We start from the raw sequence: 26985 nt of genomic DNA, 5'->3' as shown, positions 1-26985 counted from the left end.
ATTTCTGCCTCTGAGGTGACGCTAAAAAGACGTTTAAAAAGCCTGATCAAACAAAATGAGATCAATTGTAATCTAGCGCTGATATGCAGTTTCAGAGCTTCCAGTTCCCCACCACGGTACCACCCTTAAGCCATTACCACACACCTACAACGGACCCCGAGGCGCACATGCACACCTTGCAAACCGAGACACACAAGGGGAGGGATGAGAGGGACGGGCCCACGGACAGAAACAGAGAGCTGAGCTAATGTTAGCTTTGAAGTGACGACATCCAAATTATGTTTCATTAGCTTTGATGGGCCGAAATCCACAAAGAGACCGAGTGCCGACGGGGACTCTCATCGTGACGAGCTTTGTTTGCTAACCAGGCAGCTAATTGGTGTCCCTTGGTGTTCTGTGCCAGCGGATGGAGGTGACCAAAGGAGAAGAGGATGGAGAGGAGGAGGAGGAGAGAGGGATGCTGAGGCCAATAGACTCCCTACGTACGTATACGAGTGTAGAAACACACATTTGAGAGTCATTTATTCGGCAGATTCTTGAGGCCTACACCTCCAGCCTAATCAGAAAATGGTGCTGTCGAGTTTTTAAGTCTTTATCTTACTGGCGTCCCACCACTTCAATAGACTTCCCCAAATGCTCATTAAATAGAAAAGAAGGAATTTGACATTTTGGAAAATACGTCTTTTAGCCGGCATCATCTTTTTTCTCTATTCCTTGATTCTCGTCACTGGGTGACAGGCAACCACCGAAACTCCATCAAGTCACCGCACCTGGCCATGAAATAACCTTAAAACCCCCATAAAACCAACGTCATCCTTTCAGATGGATCATTTAATCCTTTTTTGTTGTCTACCGTGGAGCCTCCGCCGTCTCTGCTCAACCGCAGAGAAGTTACATTCACAAGCTACCAGGTGAAAAATGAAACCTCTTCCTGTTTTGGCTCGTTGGTGCACTTCCCTTTTTCCCAAAAATGAGAATCCATTCCTGACACGGTACCCAGGACAAACAACAATTGTTTAGTGAAAGCAGGGTTTAAAGGAAACCGGTCTAAATGCTGATGGTTTCATTGTTTCATAGCAATTCCATTGTGCAATCAACATTTAAGGTCAAAGCAAGAGAAAAACATGTGTATTGCCACTTTAACTTTGGACACAGGCGGCTTGATGATCCGCCCCCCCCCCCCCCCCCCGCGTGCTACCCGTTTTTATGTCCAGCTGAGCGAACAGGCCTGTATTTAACAAAATGTCAAACATTTCTGTTAAGGTTTCCGGGCTGTGTGAGCTCATATGTACACATAGATACACACAAAATACTCAACAGCGCTATGATCCGTCGGACTGGCTCTGAGTGTGGAGACACAGTGTCGTCGTTTGATCAAGTGTGCTTACTTCATATGACTGACTGTATGTCCTAATCCAGATGTTGACCAGCTGCCACACTGTCCCAGCGAGGCAACAGAATCGCTCATAGGAAACAAAAGGATGAAGGTTGAAATGAGAGTTCCAATGTGACTTTTTACAGTGCTGGATGGACATGGATTACAAGTGTGTAGCTTTCTCAGTAGAGGGAGAGAAGATTGTTTGGTGTGTAACAGAGAGTTGTGAGTTCAGCTTGTTTTAGAAAGTTAGGACAGAGAAAAAAAAATGACATTATTGTTTAGTTTGCAAACTCTTTTTGTGCTGTTAACTGTGCATTTTAAAGGAAAATAGCAGTGTTGTGTGTTACTCTTGTTTCACACAGCGAGCAGTGCAATCCGACACATATTCAGTGTCCTGAGATGTTATCCAAAGTATTAACTCTGTTCTCAAGCAGATAAATATAAAGTGCCTCCAAATCTAAACCAGAGCCGCCAGGAGTGGACAGAATCAGTGGTATTTTCCTTTAACGCACCCACTCAGGAGCAACAAGGGGATTGTGCGTACATGCCGCTGTATTGCTTTCCTTCGGCTCTACACTTCATTCAGTTGTGCAAGAATAAATTCCTGACATGGCAACGGTTTCAGCCTGAGTCAAACACGCCTCCCCCCCCCCCCCCCTCCTCGCACCTTGCAGTACATTCAGTTTACTCCCGTACTCTTGTAGTCATGTACAGTGTGACCTCGACAGGCGGCCTGACGCACAATCCTCAGATCAACATTTTTTCACCCGAAATACGTTTTTCTTTTTGAGAGAGACACATACAGTAGTTCCCCGCTGTCGTTTTTCTCTTTCTCTTTAAATGAAACATCATCATTTTAAAAATAAACAACCCCAGCTCAGTAAATAAGTCAACAGAAAGGGGGGCCGCCATGTTCAGGTCACTGCTGAGACATGTAGATGCCCAACAAGGACACACTCACTCTCCCCCACACACGCAAGACTTGGTGATTCAACTGCAGTTTGGATCTAATTAAACAAAAGTTTTACATTAATAAGACAGGTTAAAAACAGTAAAAAAAACGGAATATTCAATGTAATGTTTTAAACAAACTTTTTAAATGTGTGCGCCGGATTCCCATTTACAAGTACAATACATACAGTACATATTGTATGAACAGGCAGTGAAACGCTCACTCCACACACACACACGCGCCCCTCCCTGTGTGAGCTGCAGTCCAACCCCCCCCCCCCCCTCCGTGGGCCTTCACCATTTCTCACATCTGAGCGTCTTCGATGCAGCTTCCCTTGTCACTGAGCTGAGCCAGGCTGAACGCAAACATCCTGATTACCGGAACCACGTGTGCTTTCAGTGACTGGATTCACACTGGTTTGACATGTTTGTACCTTTCAGGGGAAAGCGCTCATTAGGTACCAGTGTCAAGCTTGTTACCTGAATAAATGTAGTCAGTTACTCAACACCTGTTGGTTACATTACTTCCCGAGAAGTCCCTATTCCCAACTGAAGGCCTAACGAAAGGCCAGTCTGGCTCACGGTGTTCTTAAAATCATTGTGGATGGATCTGGGTCTTACTTACCCATAATGCAAAAATATACAATATTTATAGGTGAGACTATATCTGCAGATGAGCTGGCGGGCTGATGTGTATTTGCAAATGGACATGAGAGAGCATTACTTTGCAACGTAAAGTATTTTCCGACATTGGCAGTACCACAGCCTGTTGAAAACGCCACAGTATATTTATGTATATCCAACAAACCTAATCTACTCTCTGCAAATATATTTGGAGTCCGTTTGATGAATGCTAAAGTGTTGTAAAACTCAAATGACTAAGACGCATATTTTCTTGCATACCAAATCTCTAACAATGGGCGTGTTGATAGTTTAATTTGATTCTGGCCTTTTTGAGATATCTGTTGAATATCGGCGACCTAGAAAATACTTTTTGTGTCTAGCATTTGAGTCAACCAACCCTTTAAAGCATACGTCTCTGCCTGACCTTTTTGTACAGTGTATTTTTTTGAGTGCAACATGTGTTCGATACAGGCCCGAGCACATGATGACGAGGTCCAGTACTATTCTACTGTTATCCAATCCTTGTTTTGATGCTACTTTCTTTTCCCTCCGATTTCACCAGTCTTCATCACTTCCTCTCTGACCATCCCGTCTTCTGCTTCTCCCACGAATTCATCAATTTACTTCCCTCACATCGGCCACCGTCTCTCTCACTTCCACGCTCCCTGTCGTTCAGTTGGACCACCACGACACCCCGTCGGTACACATGCTGTTTTATTTTCCAAAGTGCTTTGCAGTTATCTTTTTCAGCATTTTTGTAATTCCTTTCCTCCACCGGAAAGAAGACAGGGACACGGAGAGAGACACACGCCGTGAAACCAGCGAGGCCTGAATTCACAGTCAATGTGTAATTTGGCCTTCCTGATGATTGCCTGAATGGGACAGTGGAGAACCTTGCGTTTCCCCATCAATCCTCCTCTAGGAAACAAGAAAATAAAACACGTTTATTGCTCCATTTCTGATTTAACATCTTTACTCTGCTTCTAGAAAATATATATGAATATATCTATGGGCCTGGATTACTTCTCGTACGGTTTGTAACAAGGTAAATGACGTCACGATAGGAACAAGAAAACACACGTACGACACACAGGAGAAAAAAAAGCCCTGCCCTCGTTGGGTAACCAGCTGTCCTGCAGCAGAGCTCTACCCACCCCCCCTACCCCTCCCCCCCCCCCCCCCCCCCCCAAACCTTTGCACACACACACACACGCTTACATTGTCATATGCCTACACATGAATCCACGCAAACGCTATACACACACACAAAGAGAGAGAGCGCGTGAGGAGCACTAGCACGGTTCAATGCCAACACCATTTTTTTTTTTTTTTTTTACATTAGGATGAACCAGAGGAGCTCTCTGGCTTGTTAGCTCCCCGTGCTAATGCCAAAGCTTCATTTCAGTGCACTAATGAGTACAGTACGTTGCTGCTGAGACAGACAGAGTTCTATTCCAGCTGATAGCATGACACTCTGACTTCCCTCTCTCTCTCTCTCGCCACCCACCCCCCCCCCCCCCCCCTCAGTCTTTCATCTGGGATTAGACAGCTGGGTTAGTTGGAGCAGAGGATGGGGAAGCGTGTTCTTCAACAAACGGAACCAGTTTTTCTCTCTTTCATTTGCCTTTTCTTTTTTTTTTCTGTTATCGGTCTTTCCTTCAAGTGTTTCCGTCCCTGGGTGAAGGTGTAGAGAAGACAAACATGCGTCCAACACACACTAGTTATAGTGGCCTGCTAGGAGCCTGTCAATATTCACTATTTCACTTGTAATTATCAGCATGAGTTAACATTATTAATGTTATTATCAGTATATTATATATCATCTCTAATGGTGTCTTTAAACTTATTTTTTTTGTTTGTTTTATTCATCTTCTGTTATGTTATAGCGTTCCCTACGTAGTTAAGTGTCTGTGCATGTACTAGGCGGTTGGGTTGCACCACACCAACACCTGACTCCCTATTGGCTGACGGGTATCATCCTCTGGTTGTTTCTCCTCCAATCACAAAATGCGTGGCGCCGAGCGGTCATTGGAGACGGTCTTGCGGAGACGGACTCCTCTCCTGATGGTGGTCAACATGTCGCCAGACCTTACTGCCCCCTCGGTGCCTGACGCAGCGTCGGCGAGGCCTGTAGGAGGCCCGGCCGGGTCATCGGGGAGGGCGGGGAAAGGAAACTGCCCCTCTCCGAGGGCGTGCGCGCTGGCCACTAACTCGCCGATCTTCTCCACTAGGCTGTGCCGATTGGCCGCAATCATCTGATCCTCCTCTGATCCCGTTCCCAATGCGACGCCAGCGTGCTGCTGGGCGTAGACCTCCAGCGCCGCCCCCGACCCCCAGGCGGTGTTAGGCAGGCTGAGGCGCTTGGGTGAAGCCTTCACGTAATCAAGCGCTCCCTGCCCATCATCGACTCCGGTGAAGAACACGCACTCTTCGCTGCCCACACGTACGGGCACACCACCCGAGTGCCCTCCCCCTGCATACCCACCTCCGGCTGCGCCGGGGGAATGCGAGTCTCTGGGGACCGTGGGCGTCTTGACGGGCACGATGGGCGGTCGGATGGGTATGGGCCCGGCGCTGGACAGCGTGCGCCTCACGCCCGGTTTTGTCGACGGAGTTCGGCGGATGGTGGCGGTGCCTGGAGTTCCTGCTCCACCACCACCACCACCAGCTCCACCGGGTTGTCCTGGTGTCCCATGACCGCCGGGACCAAGAACCCCACTGGGTAGGCCGGCGGTGCTGGCAGGCCTCTTGGTCTGGATCATGCGCCGGTAGTTCTGGGCGATGTTAGAGTGTCGAGGAATGGTAGAAGACCTGTCAAACTCTGTCTGGCCATCTGCTCCTTCAGCATCACCGTTCACTGAGTAGCAGTCGTAATCAGAACCTGATGTGGTGGGGAGAAAAAAGACAGGTCATCAGGGAGACAATTGGCATCAAACTAAGGAGAGTAAAACGATGTACTTTCACATTATTAGTTTAACACAGGGATGGAATCATATTTCAAAGGAAGGAAGTCAGAAACTGACAGCCAGCATTGTGTGGCGAAAAAACATCTAATATTTTTACTACCATCTGTCCTCTCCCAGCTGTTGTCAAGGAAACTGTCAGAACTCTCTTATACTGTGGAAGCTGTTTGGATGATTACAGACTTTGTCTGAGTTTGGTAACCAAAGACACCAATCCCTGCCTACCTCTCCTCTACATTGTTTTCCATTAAATGTGTGAAAAAGCCAAGGCGACTCACTCTTCTCCACTTCTTCTACTCTTTTTGGCTTCTACAACTATTCGTGGGTAGACACTGTGCGTCAAGAAAAAAGGCGGATAGCAGATTTGAGTTAGACCTTGTGAAGGAATGGTGTCCTCGGAGCAGGATGGGGTTGTGGTCTCTGTGCTGTAGCCACTGGAGTACTGCAGCGAGTCTCGGTTGCTTTTCTGCTGCTCCATACTCAGTCCCCTGGTCAGCACCATGGCCAGGTCACTGGCTGCTGGAGACACCTCCTCTCCATGCTGTTGGGAATGACGTTTGAGAAATTTCAACTTCTCTACCTTTCGGTTGATCACGTGTGGGACGGATTAGATATGCGATCAGCTTCATTACCTGCCTACCACAAGGTAGGTTAGGTTATTCGGTGACTGAATCAATGCCAGCTGGGATGTATGACTGAATGATACGGCTTATTGTCCTCCTCAAAAATACTGTCTGGTTTGTGCTTCAGGTAAATACATTACTGTACAAGCCCGAAGCAAAATGCCACGATCGGGCTCAGTACAGTGGCTTCTTTTGTTTTCCATAGTAATGAGTTATAATGTCATCTTACTTTTAGTCCATTTGTGTTTTAATCTCCAGACACATTACTGTACGTCTCCATTTTGTCTCTCGGGGTAAGCGCAGTTAATTAGTATTTGACATTACCTTCATTATGCTTGTGTTTATGCATGCCTTCATCTTAACGAAGGCATTTGGAATTACCAATACTAATCGGGTTGGTGGATTTTTATAATGCCCAAGCCTGTATTAATATTTTCAATTTACCACACTACCGATTTGAACCCTTTACCCTTGAAATAAGCTATGGGGCCCCATAAACACACTTTTGTATTCTTGCGGTCTTGGCAGGTCTGACTAGGAAGCTCATCGAACTCATCCCACGACCACCAACATGGCTGACAATAGGCAAAACCTCCCAGAACCCTCCAGATGTGTGTCATCGTGTTGTTCTAGCATCACCTTTCCTTTGACTCCAGCCTGATTGTGACCGTTACCTTGGCGGCGATGGTTGCCGGGGTCATCCTGTGTCTCTGTGCGTCGTCGGGGTGCGTCGGCCCGGTGTACCCCTGTGAGCTCGGGGACATCTCGTTCTCCCTCAGTCTATCGAGGGGTTCCTTCCTCCTCTGAACTGCCGCCGCGGCCCCAGGCTGCTCATACTGACCTGCTTTGGACCAATCCTGGAAGGGCCAATCAAATTGATAAACAGGAAATAGCTAGGCGGGATTAACAGGAGAGACTCGTCCACTATCCAGCAGTTTGAAGCCCTTTATCTGAGTGCAGAGAGAGGGGACCTTTACGGGGTGGGATTGTGCGTGGAAGAGTGTGTGTGTGTGTGTGTGTGGGAGGGGGGGGGGGGGGGGGCACGGGCCTTCTGGAGCGTCTGGATGGGTTTATGTTGATGAGCTTGGTTGGTCAGCTCCCCACACCTTGCTGAGTTTTGGCCAATCTCCAGTTGGTCGATTGCAAAACCAGCGAGTTAGCCATGGGAGGCCCAAAAAGAATGAAAAAGAATTTGTGCACAAACAGCAGGTGAGGATGAACACTTTGAGAAAGCAAAGCTATGTGGTTATAAATGAATTAATCAAGTGATGAGAATGAAAAAAAATAACTGAAATGTATTAAACTGAAACAGAAGGAAAAGCTGCAACTGAAGAAATGGAAGCGTATGGGGAAACAAACCTTCCAGATAGGAACCTTTGAAGTGGGGGAGGAGGAGCTGGATCCGGGGGGGCAGTTATAGGGTGGGGACTCAGGAACAGGAAGAATGACTGAGAGAGGCCTGGTGGAGCCAGAGTGAGAGAGAGCGGGGCGGAAGGTAGCGAAGGACGAGCCAAACTGCGGGATGAGAGACACAGTCACATGGTCAGAGGAAGACAGAGACTGGGGGGGAGAGGGGAGAGGGAGGGTCCCTCGGGAGATGACAGTAAAAGCTACACGAGTAAGCGCACACCCACACCTACTGCACAAACTCACACACCAAGTACTGATGGGCGGGAGGAGATCAGCAGCATGAGGCCTCGTAAAACTAGAAGAACTAGAAGTGAGTGATTTCTAGAAAGTCTACAGCTCCTTTAAACATGTGTTAGTGGGATGTGTTGAAGCAACATGCATTTAATTGCATTGCAGTCATTGCAGTCCTTTTGCACCATTGTGTTACAGAATCTGATGATGCTAACTTGCTAAAAAAAATTATATATAAATATATATTATATATATATATATTTTCAATGTAGTGCTCCTGCCTTTTAATGCTACTCTTGTGGTCCAAAGTGGGTTCAAATGGCTAAATGGCTCTTTTGTATATATGATATGATAATGAGTTCTTGCACTTAAAGCACGGTTTGGTCATCTTCATCCAAAACATTTTCTTATCCTCCAATGAATTTATGGTGCAATAGAAATTATTATTGCAATCCACCATGCAATTTTTTCACATCTTCTTTTTGTTTGTTTTCATTTCACTCATTTACTATACCATTACTGAGTGATCAGTTATTATTCCTGTTTTGATCTTTTTATTGTTTGTTTGGTTTGAACTTATAGCAGACCCTCTCATCTTAACTCCAGTACTACCAAAGTCTCTGCGTGGTTACAGATATCACACCGTTGTACCGTCACCACGTTGTTGCTTCTCCCTTTGTCACAGGCAGATGCCATTTCCACACGGACACAGAGAGATGGCAGCTGTTGAAACTGGTGTGAGCTGTTTCATCTGTGTTCGGAGGACAGAACTTCACACACCCAGATGTCACGCACTTGTTTCACGAGCGGAGGAGAATGACTTTGCATTATTGTTTTGTCCTCCTGGTGCTTCCAGATTTAATCGAGGTAACCAGTGGCTGTGGTGCACACAATCCATCTCGCTCCACTGAAAATGGAGACGTATCACAGAGCATCAGATGGCTCTACAGGGCGTCAATCAACCGAAAGCGAAGGCAGCCGTACGTGCAAGCTGCTGAGGATGACAAATGCTGCCTAAACCATCCGACTTGAATATTTACTCTGCCTCCCGAGCATCATTTAAATGATATCCATGCTGCAGACAGATGTGCATCCTGGTCAAAGGATCCACTTCGCACCAAAACACCTTCCCTAGAGTCTAATGCATGCATTAGGATACTGTTTGTGGATAAAGCACGGAAACAACCAAAAGTTGATGTCTGAGGTATGTTTTTTTATAGTTATTGTTCCGTTGCAGGTGGATGGTGGTTCATTTAATGGGACTCGGTATTTTACCACCAAAGAGAACTCTGCTGGAGATCCATTCAGGCCCCAGACAGCTGCTACCTTCTGCTTCCAGAGACTCCCACTGTCAGCACAGGTCTCCTGCTGCCTTTGGTGCGCGTACCTTATCATTTTTAACCGCAATTGTGGTTAGTTAGTTGTATAAATGTTTTTATATTACAACGATCCTCAGTTGTTTGAACAATAATTCCCTTTTTCTCCCTTTTTCTCCACCAAAAAGTATTGGAAGAAAATAGAAATGTTAATAGTTGTTGAGTAAAATTCTGCAAGCTGTTTTAATGGATTTCTGAAATCACTAAGAGACCAATTTGGGTTGGTGAGTAAACTTGGTGCCAAACAGATGGCAGTTATCTGTGATCCTCGGAAGCTTCAGATTTGTAATGGAGACTGATAAAGAACCTCTAGTTCACGTTGTGGGGCTTTAACATCAACGCAAGTAACTCAATAACCTTTGTTGCACTAATGAAATAGCTTTGTTGAGTCGGGACACAAGCCCCACAGTCTAAATGTGACCTTGTGCTTCACTTAACAAAATGTGCTCCGATATCCTTAAAGGACAAAAGTATCTGACTTCATGCTTTAATGTTGGATGAAGCATTATGGGTATCCTTAAGAGTCGTATTGTAGGAGCGGAAGTTAAACTTCCCTCAGAACAACACATGCTGTTGCCACTGTAGGCCATATGCATCAACACAGGCATGATTAAAGAATGATGGCGTTTAGGAGACACTGACGTAGGGAGCTGCACTTTGGTTAAATCCGTATCAGGATGGGCATCATTTGCACAGTTTGCTGATGTTACTTTTGCTTTATTTCTGAGTAAAAAGTTCCTGAATCTCACAGTTATCTTCTTCCGTTGCTGTATTATTTGTAGTATTGGTGATGGAAATAACAACCCGAACGGCATGCAGGCTCTTTAAATCCATAAATGATCTATTTCATATGAAGACATGCTCATGTTCATTTATTTGCCTCAGTTATGAAATAAACTTACGCCAATCTGCAATTGCCTACTGATACCAAGAGGAGTCTGTACTTCCTCTATTTGTGCCACACTTTCATTGCTTTTAACCTTTTCATCGGGTTTGAGTGGCCTGCTACGTAGGAATCAGAGCACTTACAGTGGTGGGGGAGCTGCATTCACTGACTGACTGGCATGTTTCTGAGGCCTCTGACGACGCCGAACTGGATGACTTCTACAGCGGGAGAATAAAAAAAAAAACATACACATGAAAAGAAGGAACTGTGTGTGTGAATATGAGAGCTGCAAATCAGCAGCTACTTGCCTGGCTCGTGATGTCTGAGGGCATGGGCGAGGGGGGCTTGGAGTAGATGTTGGCATCCTGGGACACAAAGCCCGAATCGTGGGAGGAGACACTGCTGAGGCGGTGGGCGGCGATGCCCCCCGGTGGCAGAGGCTGATGCGGCAGGCTGCTGCGGTAGCGATAGGAGGAGGAGGAGGAGGAAGAGGTGGGTGAGTGGGGCAGCGAGCCTCCACCAACTCCACCAACACCGCCTCCCCCCGATGAACGGGAGGCGCTGCTGTGGGCACTGTTGACACTGCTGCAGGAGGAGGAAGGTGGAGAAGAGCGGGAGGGATGGGTGGGGGTTGAGGAGTGATTGGAGAAGAGGATGAAGGTGACGATTGACATCAGTATTTAGGGGGATGGAGCAGGATTACAGTTGGTTTAATTTGGGAGGAGGAAGTTGACAGAAGATGTGTAAGATAGCGGTGAAATTGATGATTGCAGGATGCAATGGGGGCGGAGGGGACGGGGGTGGAGGGGGTTATGCGATTGGTTTACGTGATGGGGTGAGGTTCCGGAGCAGGTCACAGCAAGTTGTTGGTTCAGCAGACGCAGTCACGGTTAGAGAAGTCACGGTTAGAGAAGCGGAGACCACGAGAAAGGGAAACCATGTGACCAAATAGAACCGAGAGAAAGAGGGCAAATCACATGACCGAGAGGCAGGGGACAGATCGATCAATCACAGGATTGCACACAAACAAGAAGCAAAATATAGAAGACAAAGTGGAGAAACAACCAAGAACACAGAATGACGGATATGGTGTGGGAAAAAGGGGGAGGGGAAGGGAGGGGAGGAGGGGGGGGAGACAGAGAGCGTGTAAGCTTACGATGACCCAGGGTACACACACATACACACATAACACAGGTGATGCTGTAGAGCGTCGCCTCGAGGCCGAATGCTTCCTCATAAAAAAAACCCAACAGTCCCCGGTTACGGCCTGATTCTAGTTATTCATAGAGCAGCTGTTCATGTAGAGAATCTGATATGTTTCTGATTGGGGACTCGACAAACAGTAAGAGTGGAGAGCCAGTCGCAGACAGAGACAAACAAACAAACAAACCAACAATCAGACGCACAGATGTTTCGGTGAAGCACAAAACATCGGTGAAGGCTCCTCTTTCTTAGATCAAAATCCCCATGCGTAAGGTGTCAGTCATATCTGTGTGTGAATGAGTGTGTGTGTGTGCGTGAGCACCTGCACATGCTGCTCTTGCGGGAGCCGGAGCTGCTCGGGGACGAAGGAGGGGTCTGATAGGACCAGCTGTAATCGGACCCCTTGAGATCCTTAATCACCTGAGAGAGAACCAGTTTGATCCTTGTTATTTTATTTGTGCATGTTCCTGTGTGTGCTTGTGTGTGTTTGTGTGTGTGTGTGTTTCACCTGTTCACTAGCTGGGGGCAGTTTGTGAGGATCTGTCGTCAGCACGGTGAGGTCATCAATGATGGCCTGGAGGTGGGTGATCTCTCCCAGCATGGCGATTTCTCCGTTCTGACAAAAGCAAAAGCAAGGACTGACATCGCTGTCCTCCAATCAAAGACCGATTATACCTGTGGTTTGTGGATGTCTTTTGCCTCTTAGTAAACGTCATTTTGATGACACTTCTTACAGGTCTGCAGCATGTTTTCTGCTTTTACTGGGACAGATTCTACAGAGAGGGACAACACCGAGTCATGGGACCAGGCCTCGGGCCACAGTTACCTCGATGTGTCAATCAAGAGAACCAAGCTTAATACTATATATATATATGTATGTACAGTGTGTGTGATATGATGTTATATGATATCAAATAAATATACTCATTGGCATTGGGATATCAATTTCCGTCATGTTGCTCAACAATACACCGAGTCTTGTGTCAGATCAATGAATAATAATGAATAACATGTCATGTGGTCAACCCTGTGCAGAGAGCTGCTCCCTCACCACGACCGGCTGCAGGAAGCCGATGACGGTGCAGAAGCGACCCCTCTCCTCCACGAGGGCTCGGCGCACCGCCTGCTTCTCCGTCTCCTCCATCAGCAGACACATGTCCGTCACGTCCTGCATGGCGCTGTCCAGCTGCGGCTGCAGGTCCACTCGCCCTGGGGTGGGGGAGAGGGGGGGAGCGATGGGTGAGAGAGAACACATTTGCGAAGAGAGAAGAGAGACGGGAAGAGTGGATGGTGCTTAAGTATCAAGGGAAGAGGAGCGGTGGAGAAAGATGGAGGCGCACAATGTGTAAGTGATAGAGAGAAAAAGTGCTTCAGAAAACATGGAATGGGCTTGTTGGGATGTATCGCTCCACCTGGCCCTGCATCCCATAATGCATTGCGTCATCAAACCACTGGCATGCATTATGAAGTTGAGTCAGCAGCAATGCTTTATTATATGTTAGGGCTCGGTACTCGTTTAAATATTACCTGTGTATACAGGCCGCAGCCACTCTAATGACACAACCGCTCTCCCACTAGTGTCCTCTCCCACGTCGGTATTATGATGTAGAATAAAGACTGAAAAACCCAAGGAAAGTGTGTGTATGTCGGCATATATGAATCTATATGTAAACATTTGTGCAGTTAAAGAAACCATGAGACAGCTCAGGCTTGTGGATACTCACCTATCTGTAACTCTGTAAATGATTCTGTTTGCACTCAATGTGTGTGTGAAAGGTCGATCCCAGTGAGTGAGAGTGTGTGTGTGGAGTCCCCTTCCTGTCACTTGCCCACAGGTAAAACAAGGTAATAACAGTACAGAGCCAAAACACAAATAAAGTATTTCCGCCCTAAACCTTCACGACTCCACCGAATGACTAAAAGGGAGACATGGGTGCACAGGGGTGCATGGGGGGGGGGGGCGCGTGGGTGGCATACAAAACTCTCAAGGCACATCTACTGTTAACCCGAAGAACATCAAACCATGGATGGAAAGCAAATGATATAAGTGCTTGTAGTGATACAGCATGCAAACCAGTGGTCTGCAGTAACAAGAAGGACGCAGAGTCACTACAAAGCTCATTGCAGAAGTCATGCAGGAGTCGGGGGGGGGGGGGGGGAGTTCCTTAAAGCACTACAGAACCGTCTTTAGGAAGTGCTGCGTCGCGTCTGGCTTAAAAAAAAAGTCATGGTAGCTAAGGTATGAAAAACACACTCATTTACAGATCTTTTACATATTGAAATCTTTAATAGATATTTCTTTCAGCGTGCCAGACACGGGCTACATGTAGCCAACATGCTCGTTTACTGGAGGTACTTAAACATGGCTGCCTGTGACGCACAGCTGGTCCACAGTTTCCCAGGGAAGCTGCGATTGTCATACTCAAGCTTAAACCACCCTCTGTAGATAAGTACGAGCGACACAAAATGAGGCCGAACTAATCTGGTAGCGTCTGGAGGCCAGAGGACCACATCGTGGCCTACTTTATGTTTGCCTTTGGTTGAATCAAGGTACACAAAGATCTCATGATGGTTTCCCTTTTTGGGCGGATTTAGCTTGAAAACCTGATGCTGGTCGAGTGACCAGTAGCTCCACTACACGTGCAGGGTGGTCATCTGCAGGAGAAGGGTGACCGTGTGAGCAAAACAAGAGGAGGCGAAGCAGCAGAGCAATAAGCTGATACTTACCCTGGATCTCTATTACAGGGGGGGGAGGGGAGGGTACCACAGGAAGGGAGAACCAAGCAGAAGGGGGACACAGCAAAGAAGGAAGCAAAATAAGAAAAGAGAGAGAGAGGGAGGGAGACATAGCAGAACTCATTGTTAAGGTTAGTACAAGGAAGCCATCACAAGACAGCCACGTTGCCACATGTTAGAGCAAAACAGCAAAAACAAATCCAGAAATAAAAACACCACCATGCATCAGCGCAGCGGGGTGGACACACACTGGCACACATACACTGTTTTACCATTCAGTTTTACCCAAATGATTTATATAAGTATGTTACATATGTACATAATTATCACTTTATATGTTGTGGTCATTGGTCTGTAACATAAGATCAAATATGTATATATATATATATATATTTTTAAGGAATATCATTTTGAAATTTGCTTCACAGAAGTCTTGCATTATGCATCCATCTGCCCGGCAACTGAGCGGACGCTGCTTTGCAGAGAGGGCGCTAATTATTGGTCGCTGCATCACTGAGTGTTTCAGAGACAAATGAAAAAGAGAGCTGCAAAAGCCTTCAGCTCCACACGATGGTGCTGTGAGCCCAACAGTTCTGTGGTTAAAGCCTTTGGCTCTTCCCCTCAGTGAACGGCTCAATTATCTGTGTCTGTTTGTGTGCATGTGTGTGAGTGTGTGAGGGCACTAACCTTTTTCTAATGATCACCATTACAAACCAGATAAACATCTGGACTAGTTTTAGCCATAGTATTATATAGAAGCCGTGATCAAAAGGAACACGTGCTACACAAAAACACAACTCATATTATTAGAATTGACTGAGAGGTTTTTTTGTGGCCGAGCCCGGCTGCTGGCGGTTACCTTTACGAGCCTTCTTCTGTAGTTTCATGGTGTCGGATGACTTTTTCTTGATCTCGTGGCGTGACCTCTTGTACTCTGGCAACGGGAAGAACAGGGCTGCTTTAGTACCAGGAATGTAAAGCTCAGTGTGTCAGTGAGGCATATTAGATCTGAGACAAGCATGACATGTCATAAACTTGAATAGATATGTTTATCTCATCATCTGGTGGCATCAATGAAATCTAATTTGAACATGTGATGGGGAACCGTCCCTATGAATGAGCTATCTTCAGGCTTCTGATGATGATGATTTTCGTCATCATTGGTTTCTTTGTCTGCAGCATTATCTAAAAATCGCTGTGTGGTTAGAACTTCCTCATGCCGAGGTTTTTCATGAAGAATGTGTGTGTACCTTTGGCATGGTCCTTATCCAGCTGGTTGGCCGTCTTCTTCCAGTCCTCAATCTTGTCCTGGAGAGGATTGATCAGACTCTCCATCAAAGCACTGTGGGAGAGATTCAAAAGGAGGACACACCAAATTAAGGCCGCTTCGATCAAACACCAATAGCTACTGCTTTGTCTCCTTCAAAATTCTTAGTTGAGAAAACACTGACCGGTGTAAACAGTTATGATCCCCATGTTCCGACCCCCAAGCCCCAATCAAATACAGGAATTAAATATTTACAGATAACTTCCCTTCACATGTCGCTCCACTCCACTAATTTCTGGAACAGCTGACTTATACACACATGCATACATACGTGATACAATTACAAACAAAACACAGATGCCCTTTGAGCTTTTAGATTCAGCCTTCAAACGGACCCCTGCAATAACCATGGTTGTAAATCATCATCATTATAATCACCATTAATGTAATAGCTGGTGCTGTAGAAAAGTCATAAGAGGAGCCTGGAGTATGAAGCCAAAGGCAAGCAGGGTTGAAAGCAGACTCTCGGTGAGATTCCAGAGGGCAGTGTGTTGTGTGCAAACCATTGTATCCATTTACAGGCATGCCAATATGTACACACAACGCAATGGACTCAAATGGACTCCATGCAGCTGAGAAGAAAACTTCAACAAGTATGTGTCACAACATAACACTAAGACGAGCACACGATGGGCAACAGACTAAGGTCAACCAAACACTGAAACAAAGACGTGCATCTTACTTGGTGAACTGGCGGAGTTTGGCCTCAATGCTGCGATGCCTCATGCACATCCTGGTCAGAGCTGACCCGATGTCTCTGGTTGCCCCTGGAGATACAAAGCAGGCAGGTTCATATGATGAAACACACACACACACACACACACACACACATTCAAAAAGATGTCACCAAGGAGCTTATTGCACATTTACCAGTGAAGGCCCTTTGTGCTCCACAGAAACAAACACAGTGTGATTAATATTTACATTGCAGCTATTAGTGGGCTGTGTTATGTAAATGCTGGTAAAAAGCATTGTATTCTCAAACAGAGCCCAGGTTTTTGTGTCCTTTTACCTTCAACCAGTATTTACACAAGACCCCGATCTGCCTCTCGAAGATGATTCACACACTCCCTGCTTCGTCCAAACAAAGAAGTGTCTCTCGTGAGTGTGTGTTTGTCCCAGAGCCAAGGGCCCAGGGACCCAGTTTTGTGAGCGGCTAACCTGCAACTGTAAACACCAGTCTATTTTAAGGCAGAGATCCATGTGGAAAACGCTGACCCCCACCGCTAACTTCCAAACAAGGTCTCACTCCTGCAGCCGCCCCAGTACAGGTGGAGAGCTGACAAGAAAACATGGGATTAAAGCTTTGGTTTTACGCTATGTATTAAGAGATTTTCCAGCAGAGGTATGGTTTATATAGTAAATGGCGCAGCATGAAAATGATCTGCCACGGAAATGTACACACGGAAAGACTGAGATTAAAGAGCCCCCAGATGGGATTTCCTCGACAGACACTGTTTATCATATGAGCTTAGATGGGTTTACACAGGAAGATGCAGAGAGAGCGGGTGGGGGGCCGGGGAGGGAAGGTGGGGTAATTTGAAAATGTTAATCCCTAGATTAATTCATTGAAATTAAAAAAATAAAAAGGTGGATGTACTAATGTACTATTTCAGTACTATTTTCATGAATAGTGTGTTTTTAACAATATCAAAATATCAAAGTTATTGAGTTCTGACTTATTTTCATTTTTTGAGTTGTAAATTCAGCACACAACACATGCACACTGAAGTCACACTAAGTCACACGGTTAAGTACTTCCTACGGTGAGCTACGATGTGATGTCTATGGAAAGCTGTGGCAGATGCTGCTGTCTTTTGATTGTCAAAGTGCAGCCGCAAACTAAATGTTGGGGATTTTTAACTTCATGTTTAAGTTTAACTTTTGGTATGAAATTCTAGCAAGAGCAGCCTTTCCTCCTTCTTAACGCTGATAGTAAGGGCGAGCTCAGGTTTATAGATAAGGCAAGTTCAAGTTTATATTTAGGGCTGGCTCAGGTTTATAGTTAGGGCTGGTTCAAGGTCTTTAGTTAGGGCTGGTTCAGGTTAATAGTTAGGGCTGGCTCAGGTTTATAGATAAGGCAAGTTCAAGTTTATATTTAGGGCTGGCTCAGGTTTATAGTTAGGGCTGGTTTAAGGTCTTTAGTTAGGGCTGGTTCAGGTTAATAGTTAGGGCTGGCTCAGGTTTATAGATAAGGCAAGTTCAAGTTTATATTTAGGGCTGGCTCAGGTTTATAGTTAGGGCTGGTTTAAGGTCTTTAGTTAGGGCTGGCTCAGGTTTATAGTTGGGGCTGGCTCAGGTTTATAGTTAGGGCTGGCTCAGGTTTTGTAGTTAGGGCTGGCTCAGGTTTTGTAGTTAGGGCTGGCTCAGGTTTTGTAGTTAGGGCTGGTTTATGGTCTTTAGTTAGGGCTGGCTCAGGTTTATAGTTAGGGCTGGCTCAGGTTTTGTAGTTAGGGCTGGCTCAGGTTTTGTAGTTAGGGCTGGCTCAGGTTTTGTAGTTAGGGCTGGCTCAGGTTTTGTAGTTAGGGCTGGTTTAAGGTCTTTAGTTAGGGCTGGTTCAGGTTTATATGTTGGGCTGGTTTAGGTCTTTAGTTTATATTTAGGGCAGGCCTCACTCAGCCTGGACCAGCCTTTAGATAAACTGCTATAGCCCTAGACTGGCGGGGCACTTCCTAGGACACTGAGCTCCTCTCTCCTTCTGTATGGATTTATGTATATGGTGACATATTATATGCAGTGTGTTGGACAAAGTTGCATTATCTCTTACATTGGATGTCATGATCTAATAATCCTGACCTGGTTCTGAACTATCGAGAATTCCTTGCTCCAGAGCTTCTTTTATGCTATTAATGTCACTTCCCCACCAACCAACCTGTCATAAGACATATCCTCGCATATGTTACCACATGCCTATACACTCACAAATGCCAAACCATATGGACACACACACACACAAACACATACACTTGCACTGTGTGCTGTCCACACATAGGGACAAGTGCTCCATTCATAATTAACAAATTCCTCCCTCACGCCTCCTGTTCTACCCAGCAACCATTCATTAAAGCAGAGCCTTCCTAACCCAAACACACACACACACACACACACACACACACGCACACACACACAGGCTGACACCGTGCATGTCAATGAGTTGTACATCTGAAGCAGTATTTTGAGATTTTGTCACTATGATAAATAAAAGATTATTGATAAAAGAGTAGAGGAAATAGTCACATGACTGGGGTGGAGAGCGTGGGCTATGTAGCATTGGAGGAAGAAAAAGGAATATTGTGAATGAAATAAGAGATTGAGATGGAGGGAGAGACAAGAGAGGGTGAAGAGGAGAGGGGTCTCCTTGCACATTTTAATGAGCTCACTGCTGGAGAGAGAAAGTGAGAAGTGAGAGAGACATAAGTGTGTGTGTGTGTGTGTGTGTTTGATCTCTACATTTACGAGGGTCCTCTTCCTGTCTGTCTTTTATTACCATGCCTGTTAGACTCTATAGGAGGTCAACGATAGAACACACACTACCCATATCTGGAATAGAGCTTCTGTGTGTTTGTGAGTCAGTGCCGAATTGCTAGTTGCATCCTGAAATCAGTCCCACGGAATCCTCTTGCAAGTTCACAGGATTCCCGAGGGACCCAGAACTCTGTCGGTCATGGCGGCGCTGACGATCCGACCGGCGACCCGACCGGTACGGCCTGCGGGCTGTACGCACAAGTCGTCCACACTCCCCGGCGGGCCACATTCGGCCTTTCGGTTTGACATGGCTGTAGAGTGACACAACACTCCAGACAACAAAGCGTTGTACTCTGTATGCATAGGCAATGGTCTCCACTATCCAGTGGGAAAGACGCTGCTTTGGAAGAGCACAGCCCGTCTTAGGGCCATCGTAGCTGACAAAGAGGTGTTCTAACCCTCGTACGGGGCCGCTGGCTTTCATGTAAGCCCTAACGGCCAAGGCTCGGCTAACAGTGGGGGAACAACAATCAATACGAAATCAATAGGGATCAATCTTACTGATTGATATTGTGGGTGGTAGGAGTGTCCGTCGGTCCGGGGCCCGGCGGCTAAATGTCGCGCCCTCATGAGGTGTAAAGCTTTTCGTAGCCTTTAAACTGCCGATTAACGCAACTCCAACCGGTGGTGTCAGAGCTACAGTCGACTTCACTGGTCGAGCTTAATAGTCAATTGCAAATGAGTGCACGCTGACACGGTAGCAGCCTGCATCGCGAGACGATGAAACAGAATTCATCTCAGGATGACACTCAAATTTATAGACCATGGACGTCATCCGAGGTCACAACGCCCTTTGTTGTTAAAAAATACTCAACCTGAGCTTGCGCGAAATTAAAGAAATCCAGCGGTAAACAATGTCAGTGAGGATGAAATAGAACTGTGTTTTTAATGTTGGTTCAATACTGTTTTACTATATGAGAGGATTTTGGTAGTAATGTGTATAACATGGTTACATCATGAGAAGATTGGAAAATGTTTAGTCATGTTTAAACACCAGGCAACATCAGTGTTAGTCTGTCCTGTTCTTCCTCGTTACCTAGCAACTGACTTAACTGACAGGATTGGTAGAGTTTCCATGACAGCGGAGATCTTGGCCTGTTGCTGAGGTGAGAATCAGAACAACCGTCGCTAATGTCAAATTTCCTGTTGCTAAGGAAATGAATGTCTGAACTCTCCTACAAGAGAGAAAGAAACTTAAGGACACACACACACACCACACACACACACACACACACACACACACACACACACACAGTAACCTCTCTGTCAAAAACCGGAAGGGGGCCTGGAAAACAGAGAGTGGGGACAGGAAAGAATAAATCAGCACAAACAGTCTGGAAATAATTACATAACTACATTATCAAGATGTCCTTTTTTTAGTACATGACCCGCTTATGCAGAAAGCTGCCATTCAACTGTGGATCCCAAATGAAAATTGGAGGTAGAAAAGTTATAATATGTGTTTTTTTTTCTTGTATCTCAAGAACTAACAACATTCAGAGCTCCATTTGGTAGGAAAAGTACTTTTTTCCCTGATTAAGGTTCAAGCATGTGATTAATGCTATGAATTGACACACAACAAAGGCTCAACAGAACTACTGTATTTGGTTATGTTGAGCAAACATAACTGTTGTGGATGTAAGTTTGTAATTTTCTAAACCGTAATTGACCAGACAGTTTTTTAGCACTTAAATTAAAAATATTTCTGTTCATTTTCTTGATTGATTACTGGTACTTTGAATTACAAATACATGTACTGTGATATGCTGATGCTTTAGCCTCTTTAAAAATCTCTTTCTCTCTCTCTGCCTGAGGCATCTGTGGCCTTCCCACCACTGCATCGCCATGGCAACTGTTATCTTTGATCTTGCAGAGGGATTCGTCAGCCTCTGTCTCTCCATTTGCTGCGCATTGCAAGCGAGGTGGTGATGACTATCTATCTGAGATGGTTACGCATTTATGTGTCACTATGTGTGTCTGGTCTTCTTTTGTGTCAGACCAGGTAAAGGGGTAAAAAATAGCCATGTTTTCTGTGTTAGATATGGAAGATTTCTTAATTAGATGGACACTATTGTACACACACACACACACACACACACACACACACACAAAAACACGCTCATTATCTCCATTAGTTAAAATGTTAATTTATTTCTGTACTATCACCTCAAGGGGACAATATGTGAACACACACGTTATAATGTTTTTGATTTATGTAAGCATGAAAAGGCAGCTCATCTGCTTCATGGCCTTACTTACAAACACAAGCGGTGAGTACTGGCCATCTACAAATATAATATAAAGACTTAGGAAGCACCGATCCATTGCAGGCCTAATGGGCTGGTGCTCGGTTATGATTTGCTGACGTCAGGAGTAACAGTGCCGTGGTATTTTCACAGGTTAGGACAGCACCGAGTGGAACGCTGTCTCGGACTGGGCAGATGTACTTCTTTCAGTACTGAGGTGAGGTGAGGTGAGGTGGGGGGGTACGAGCTGTCACTTCCAATTTGTGTCTGTGTGTGTGTGTGTGTGTCGGTGTGTGTTTTAAATTGATAGATTTTATCGACTCCCATAAATATCCCAGGACCGACTGGAAATTAGGCCGTGCTTAGAAGTAGATGTAGGATAAAGGAAGGAATAGAAGGAGGAAGACAGTATTTGCAAAGGGAAAAGGATGTCGTAGGTGATATGAGGGGGAAGGGTAACATGCAGTCGAAGATGACGGTGCTCTTGTGTCTTGAGCGGCATAACAAGGAGAGAGGGTTAATGCCAGAGCAGGTGAAGCCGCCGTTGCCAAGGTTACAGACGTCTGCAGCAACCGCCCATCTGTTCCTGTGACACCGGCATCTCTGCGGTGACACAGCGACAATGAGAGCGGGAGGGAGTTAGACCAAAAAGGAAGACAAAGAGGGGCAAAGATAGAGGTGAGAAGGAGACAGATTAAAGTGTGAGTGTAGAGGGTGGGGGTGGGGGGGGGGGCATATAGACAGGCTGAGGCAGCAGGGAGACTGCAGCAGTCGCAGCACCAGATAAAGCAGAATAATTCATGAGGCTTATATTCTCACTATGAAAACCAAGACTGTGTTCCCAGACAACCAGGCAGCCAGTCGCCACCGCGGCCAAAACAAGCCACCGGCCTCTGATACAGCTACTCACGCTGAAGCGTGTTCCAGGGTAAACGCTGTGTCCCAAACCTCAAATACCGCACGCTGCAGGAATGCATTACAACATCCAACACAAAACCTAAGCAATGAGCCCCAAAGGTGGTTCAGAGGGGTTTGGACTGAGGAGAAAAAGAGTGACAGTTTGCTACTAAGTACTGTAAGATTGATGATATCTTAGGTAATATAAGCAAGTTAATCCAACAAGAACATCGAATATCGAATCATGTTCGATATACACCGCTACCATGAAGCCCGTTGCAAAATCCGAATATGGCTGTTTACTCGTGTGTTGTTACAGCCATTACATCAATTTTAGATGAGCTCGTGGTAGGGCTGTGCGGTATCCCGGTATATGACGGTTTAGCTTTTTCAAGTGAGCACATTAATTCTTTGACCCCTAAAAGGACTTCCGCCGGCTACCCGAACAGATGATCCCCGCTCGCTGGCCAACTTGCCTCGTAACTGGCCAGCAAGTTAGCCTGTTAGCTTGTCTTGGCTGCTAGTGTTGCCCCCAGAGGCTTGACAGACTGAAATAAATCGTTTTCTGATCAACGTAACTTACGTCGGATTTTCCAAAACCAAAAACCCTCCAAACAGACAAAGCTCCTCTCTTGGGCACAAGTTGTGTTGGTGCATCTCTGGTAGGGTTGCCACCTTTAGTACAGAAGTTACGGGACTGGTTGGGCGCCACTATGCGATCCCCCGGTGATTCCTCTTACTCTCGTCAGTATAGGGTATCAGGAGCGGCCTCCGTCATTCTTTCAAATCGACACTACACCAAGAGACCCGCCCTCCTCTGTCTCTGATTGGTTTGTTTCAGGTTCACGTCCAATCAAACCAACGATGGCAGCGAGAATGACCGAATCAGGGGAACTCGGAAAATACGGGTGTCTGTGTGGTCCTGAACCCAGACCATGTATTGTGGCTGCTTTATCACATATGGTGCCCAGCTTAACTCGACAGCAAATGTAACCCGGATCTACAAGTTATCTCGTCAGAAAGATACTCTTCCAGTCAACAGGAATTGATATTCAACAACACACACACACACAACATGCCAACTTTGACTTCCGACCCCCTCCTTGGAAGCCTGACATCAGATGGTCATAGCGAGGTAAATTCCTGTCAAAACACATCTCAACACCCTAACTACTGTTGCTATGGCGATAGGAGGATATTTCTGCCCATGACCATTGAGCTGAAACAAGCTCTCAAGTCTCATTCCCAACTTGTCAAATACCAACGCTTGCGAAGGGGTGCTAAGCTTCTATGACACATGGGATTGGCCCTACATTAAGTGCACAGCGTATTTTCAAACCAACCTTTTGTCTCCTCTGATTGGAAGATTATCCCTTAAGCCCTGGTTTTTGTGACAACACATAGTTCAGACACCTTAGTGGGTGACTCCCCCCCTGTCAGTCATTTATTCATATATATATATATATTTATCTGCTTATCAGACACTCAGGATTCAGACTCAGTAATACACATCCTATCTCGTATTCCGTTACTATGTATTGTTCTCTCTACACATCAGGCACACATAAAATGTAGTTTCCTTCCAGAATCTTTGAAGAGCTGACAAAACCAACTCATGTCCGAGAAAATACGGTAAATATGCTTGTTTCGTTCTTGTTTTCAATGGATACAATTTGCATCACACCTGAGATCATGACATTCGGACTTGCAACCACAAGAAAGCACCAATAAGACCAGGAGTGCACGACAGGAAGGAAGGAAACGTAGAGGAAGCCCAGTGCCAGGCGGCAGGGTCCTTACCCTCCGGACACATGTACACGCACAGATGCAGCCTTGGATACTCAGCGCCTTGAAGCCATTAGCACGCAGTATTCTGTACAACAGAGATCTGTGCTGCTGTAATGGTTCAGAGTGGAGTCAGCTGGCCCTGGGAAAGCATGCACACTCCCTGGCTTTGATTACAGAGGCTTAAAATCTCTCACATACACACACATGAATACACAAGCTGAAAGTAATATACACACTCTTACCCCAGAGACCAAAGCAGGGCCTTCAGACAAGGGCATATTTACTTAAAAACAGGGGGGGGGGAACAGTTTCTGCAGCTAAAAATAGCAACGCAGAAAGTGAAACCAGACGTTACTCAAGAAACGGAGGAGAAATGTGAAGAAGAAGATGGACTTAAAAGGCTTTCCCTTCGATCTGCCTCCCCTTGGATGTGGGTTATAAAGTGCAAGGCGAGTGCTGTGTAAACATGGATGGCCTGATCCTACCTGTTGGAGCCTCCCCCCAACCAATGAGCACAAATCCAAGGCTTCTGTGCAAATGAACGCAGCTGGGAGGATTGTCACTCTGGTCTTCGAGAGGGACATCATACTTTTGGATCAGTGGCCTTTTATGCGGCTCAATTCCCTCATCAGATGAATTCTAAATTGTAGTTGTAGCTACCAACTGTAGATTATGGCTCAATAATCCGGTGATTTACTCTCAACTAATCAGAATGCAGGATTTCATCTACCGTAATATCGATTATTGTAAACGTGGTTGTATTCTGTATCTCATGTACTGCATTGGCTATTGTTTGTTTCCTGTTTTATTTTGTAGTTTCCTGCCGTTTGTGTCCCTGGGTCAGCTTCACTTCCTGCCCTGTCGCGTCACCCCCTGTGATTGTCTGCCGTGTCCCTTATTGTTTCCACCTGTGTCCAATCACCTGCACCTTCCCAGTGTATTTAAGCCCTGAGTGTTGTTACCAGCTCCATGGTTGATGACATCACATATCCATTGCAAAATGTCCCAACCATTAGCATGGGAAAGTAGTACCACAACATCAACACACACTGCGGTAGTTTCACCTTCCACCTAATTCGGATCCAGCAATGGGACACTAAACCAGAATCAATGAAAAGGAAGATTAATTAAAAACACAGATCAAATAATCTAACCCGTTGGAACGTGCTTCTCTTCGTGTTGCCGAGTGTCTGATTTTGTGCACCTACTAAGCTCTCGAGGCGACTTGACACATGATCGCAAAGAGCTCTCTCTCTCTCTCTCTCTCTCTCTCTCTCTCTCTCTGATCTCACAAGTGAAAGCTTATCTAGAAACATATTTCTGTCGTTCTGTGTGTTTGTGTGTGTGTGTGCATACTCCAGCATCATACTAGGGTGGTCAACTTAACAAGATTGTGTAGATGCTGGGAGTGTTTCTTCACTTTGCCCATGCAACACTTCAATAAGGATTTAACATTCATGCAAAAAGTAAAAAGCGTTATCACTGGAGACGATGCACGTGTTCTTATCCTTAAACGGAAATATCTGTCAAATGAGTCATGCAGTCTGGTGCAGAGTCTTGGTTTGTTCATTACAGTAAAGCAAATAAAAAGGGCTGCCAGTAGGGTAAACTCATTTGTCTTGTTCTCTGTGCAGCTTTACCACAGGGACTCTCAAAACACAGACTTGGAACAAGGAATCTAAGTTTATTTGTATCTGGACAGACTTCACATACCAGCCATATATCTTAAAAGAATATCCATTAAATAAATAATTTTCCGTCTGGGCGATAACAAACTAGAGGATGTGCCCCTCAACAGTGCCACGGTTATGACCTTGACATTTTGACGTTTTATAGCAAAAACAGCAAATGCAGTGAGGTCAGGAAATGAACCCGGGACAAGGTGGCGTGGCAGCAGCTTCTCAACCTGCGTGGTTGTAACTCTGGCTTTGCTAAGGGATGCCGATGCGAGAATGCCTTAAAACTGCTATTGTTTCTACTGACCAGCAGGGGGCAGCTCCTCAGGTTGCATTAGAAGTCTACGAGAAAATGACTCTAGTTCTCTCTTGATTTATTCCCTTAGTAAACATTGGTAACATCTGATGACGGTCTTAATCTCTAGTTTCAAGTCTTTGTCAATACGGCATGATGGTCATTCATGACAATCCATATACTGTAGAGTCAAAGGGCGGCTTTACTGTGATTGACAGGTCGCTGCCGGCTACCAGTGCCATATCAGCTGTCACTACTATGTATGGTAACTTCCGTTCTGTGGTATCAAAAACAGTACAAAATGGCAAACTCTGTCTTAAATTAAAAGATTACAGGACCGTTCCAACAAGACATTTAGGTCTTTGTTTGACAGCTATGACGGAACTGCTTACCTTCACTCAAGTTATCTGGTATTCCTCAACAGGCTTTAAGAGAAGAGAAAGTCTCTCTCTCACGCATCCATCCACACACACACACACACACACACATACACAAAACCCTGACTGCCTGTCACGGCATCCTTACACCCTGCTTTGCATGCAGACCGCCATCAGAGGCTTGAAAACATGGTCCCTGCATACCGACAGCTTCAATGTGTACAGTGAGCATGCACTGTACCGAGGGGGAAACCTGCGAGCTACCCTAAAGCAAGAGATGTGCCTCGGTGTGTCGGGGAAGCAGAAAGAGGATTATACACGCACACACATACCCTTATGAATGGATTTTAACCCTTATTGTAATTATAATGAGTGTTTAATCTCACGCTAAAACCTCCCTCGGTGTCTGATGAACCAATCATTTTGAAATGAACAAGTTCAACCACTGAATGACAGCAACCATCATGCATTGT

At 45.7% G+C, this 26985-nt stretch overlaps 1 protein-coding gene across 5 annotated transcripts in view; it reads right to left on the bottom strand.

Annotated features, from left to right (window-relative positions):
* Positions 1–4124: 4124 nt before the first annotated feature.
* mtss1lb (MTSS I-BAR domain containing 2b) overlaps positions 4125–26985 on the bottom strand; it is a 46663-nt gene continuing 23802 nt past the window's right edge. Inside the window, exons 4-15 of one of the 5 annotated variants that reach the window (XM_037448451.2) lie at positions 16391–16475; positions 15632–15723; positions 15241–15315; positions 14373–14381; positions 12697–12854; positions 12154–12261; positions 11968–12065; positions 10751–11027; positions 10586–10660; positions 7214–7396; positions 6292–6457; positions 4125–5834 (exon numbers count right to left, since the gene is read on the bottom strand). In XM_037448451.2, the coding sequence (XP_037304348.2) occupies positions 4954–5834; positions 6292–6457; positions 7214–7396; positions 10586–10660; positions 10751–11027; positions 11968–12065; positions 12154–12261; positions 12697–12854; positions 14373–14381; positions 15241–15315; positions 15632–15723; positions 16391–16475 (2207 nt within the window). In that variant the 3' untranslated portion in view covers positions 4125–4953. The remainder of the gene's footprint in view (positions 5835–6291; positions 6458–7213; positions 7397–10585; positions 10661–10750; positions 11028–11967; positions 12066–12153; positions 12262–12696; positions 12855–14372; positions 14382–15240; positions 15316–15631; positions 15724–16390; positions 16476–26985) is intronic. The other 4 variants (XM_037448468.2, XM_037448478.2, XM_037448461.2 and 1 more) reach the window with 4 other exon arrangements.

The sequence above is a fragment of the Pungitius pungitius genome, chromosome 4 (genome assembly GCF_949316345.1).
Source record: "Pungitius pungitius chromosome 4, fPunPun2.1, whole genome shotgun sequence".
In the NCBI taxonomy this organism is placed as follows: domain Eukaryota; kingdom Metazoa; phylum Chordata; class Actinopteri; order Perciformes; family Gasterosteidae; genus Pungitius; species Pungitius pungitius.
The sequence above is the reverse complement of the archived record's forward strand: the minus strand, read 5'-3'. Positions and strand labels throughout refer to the sequence as shown.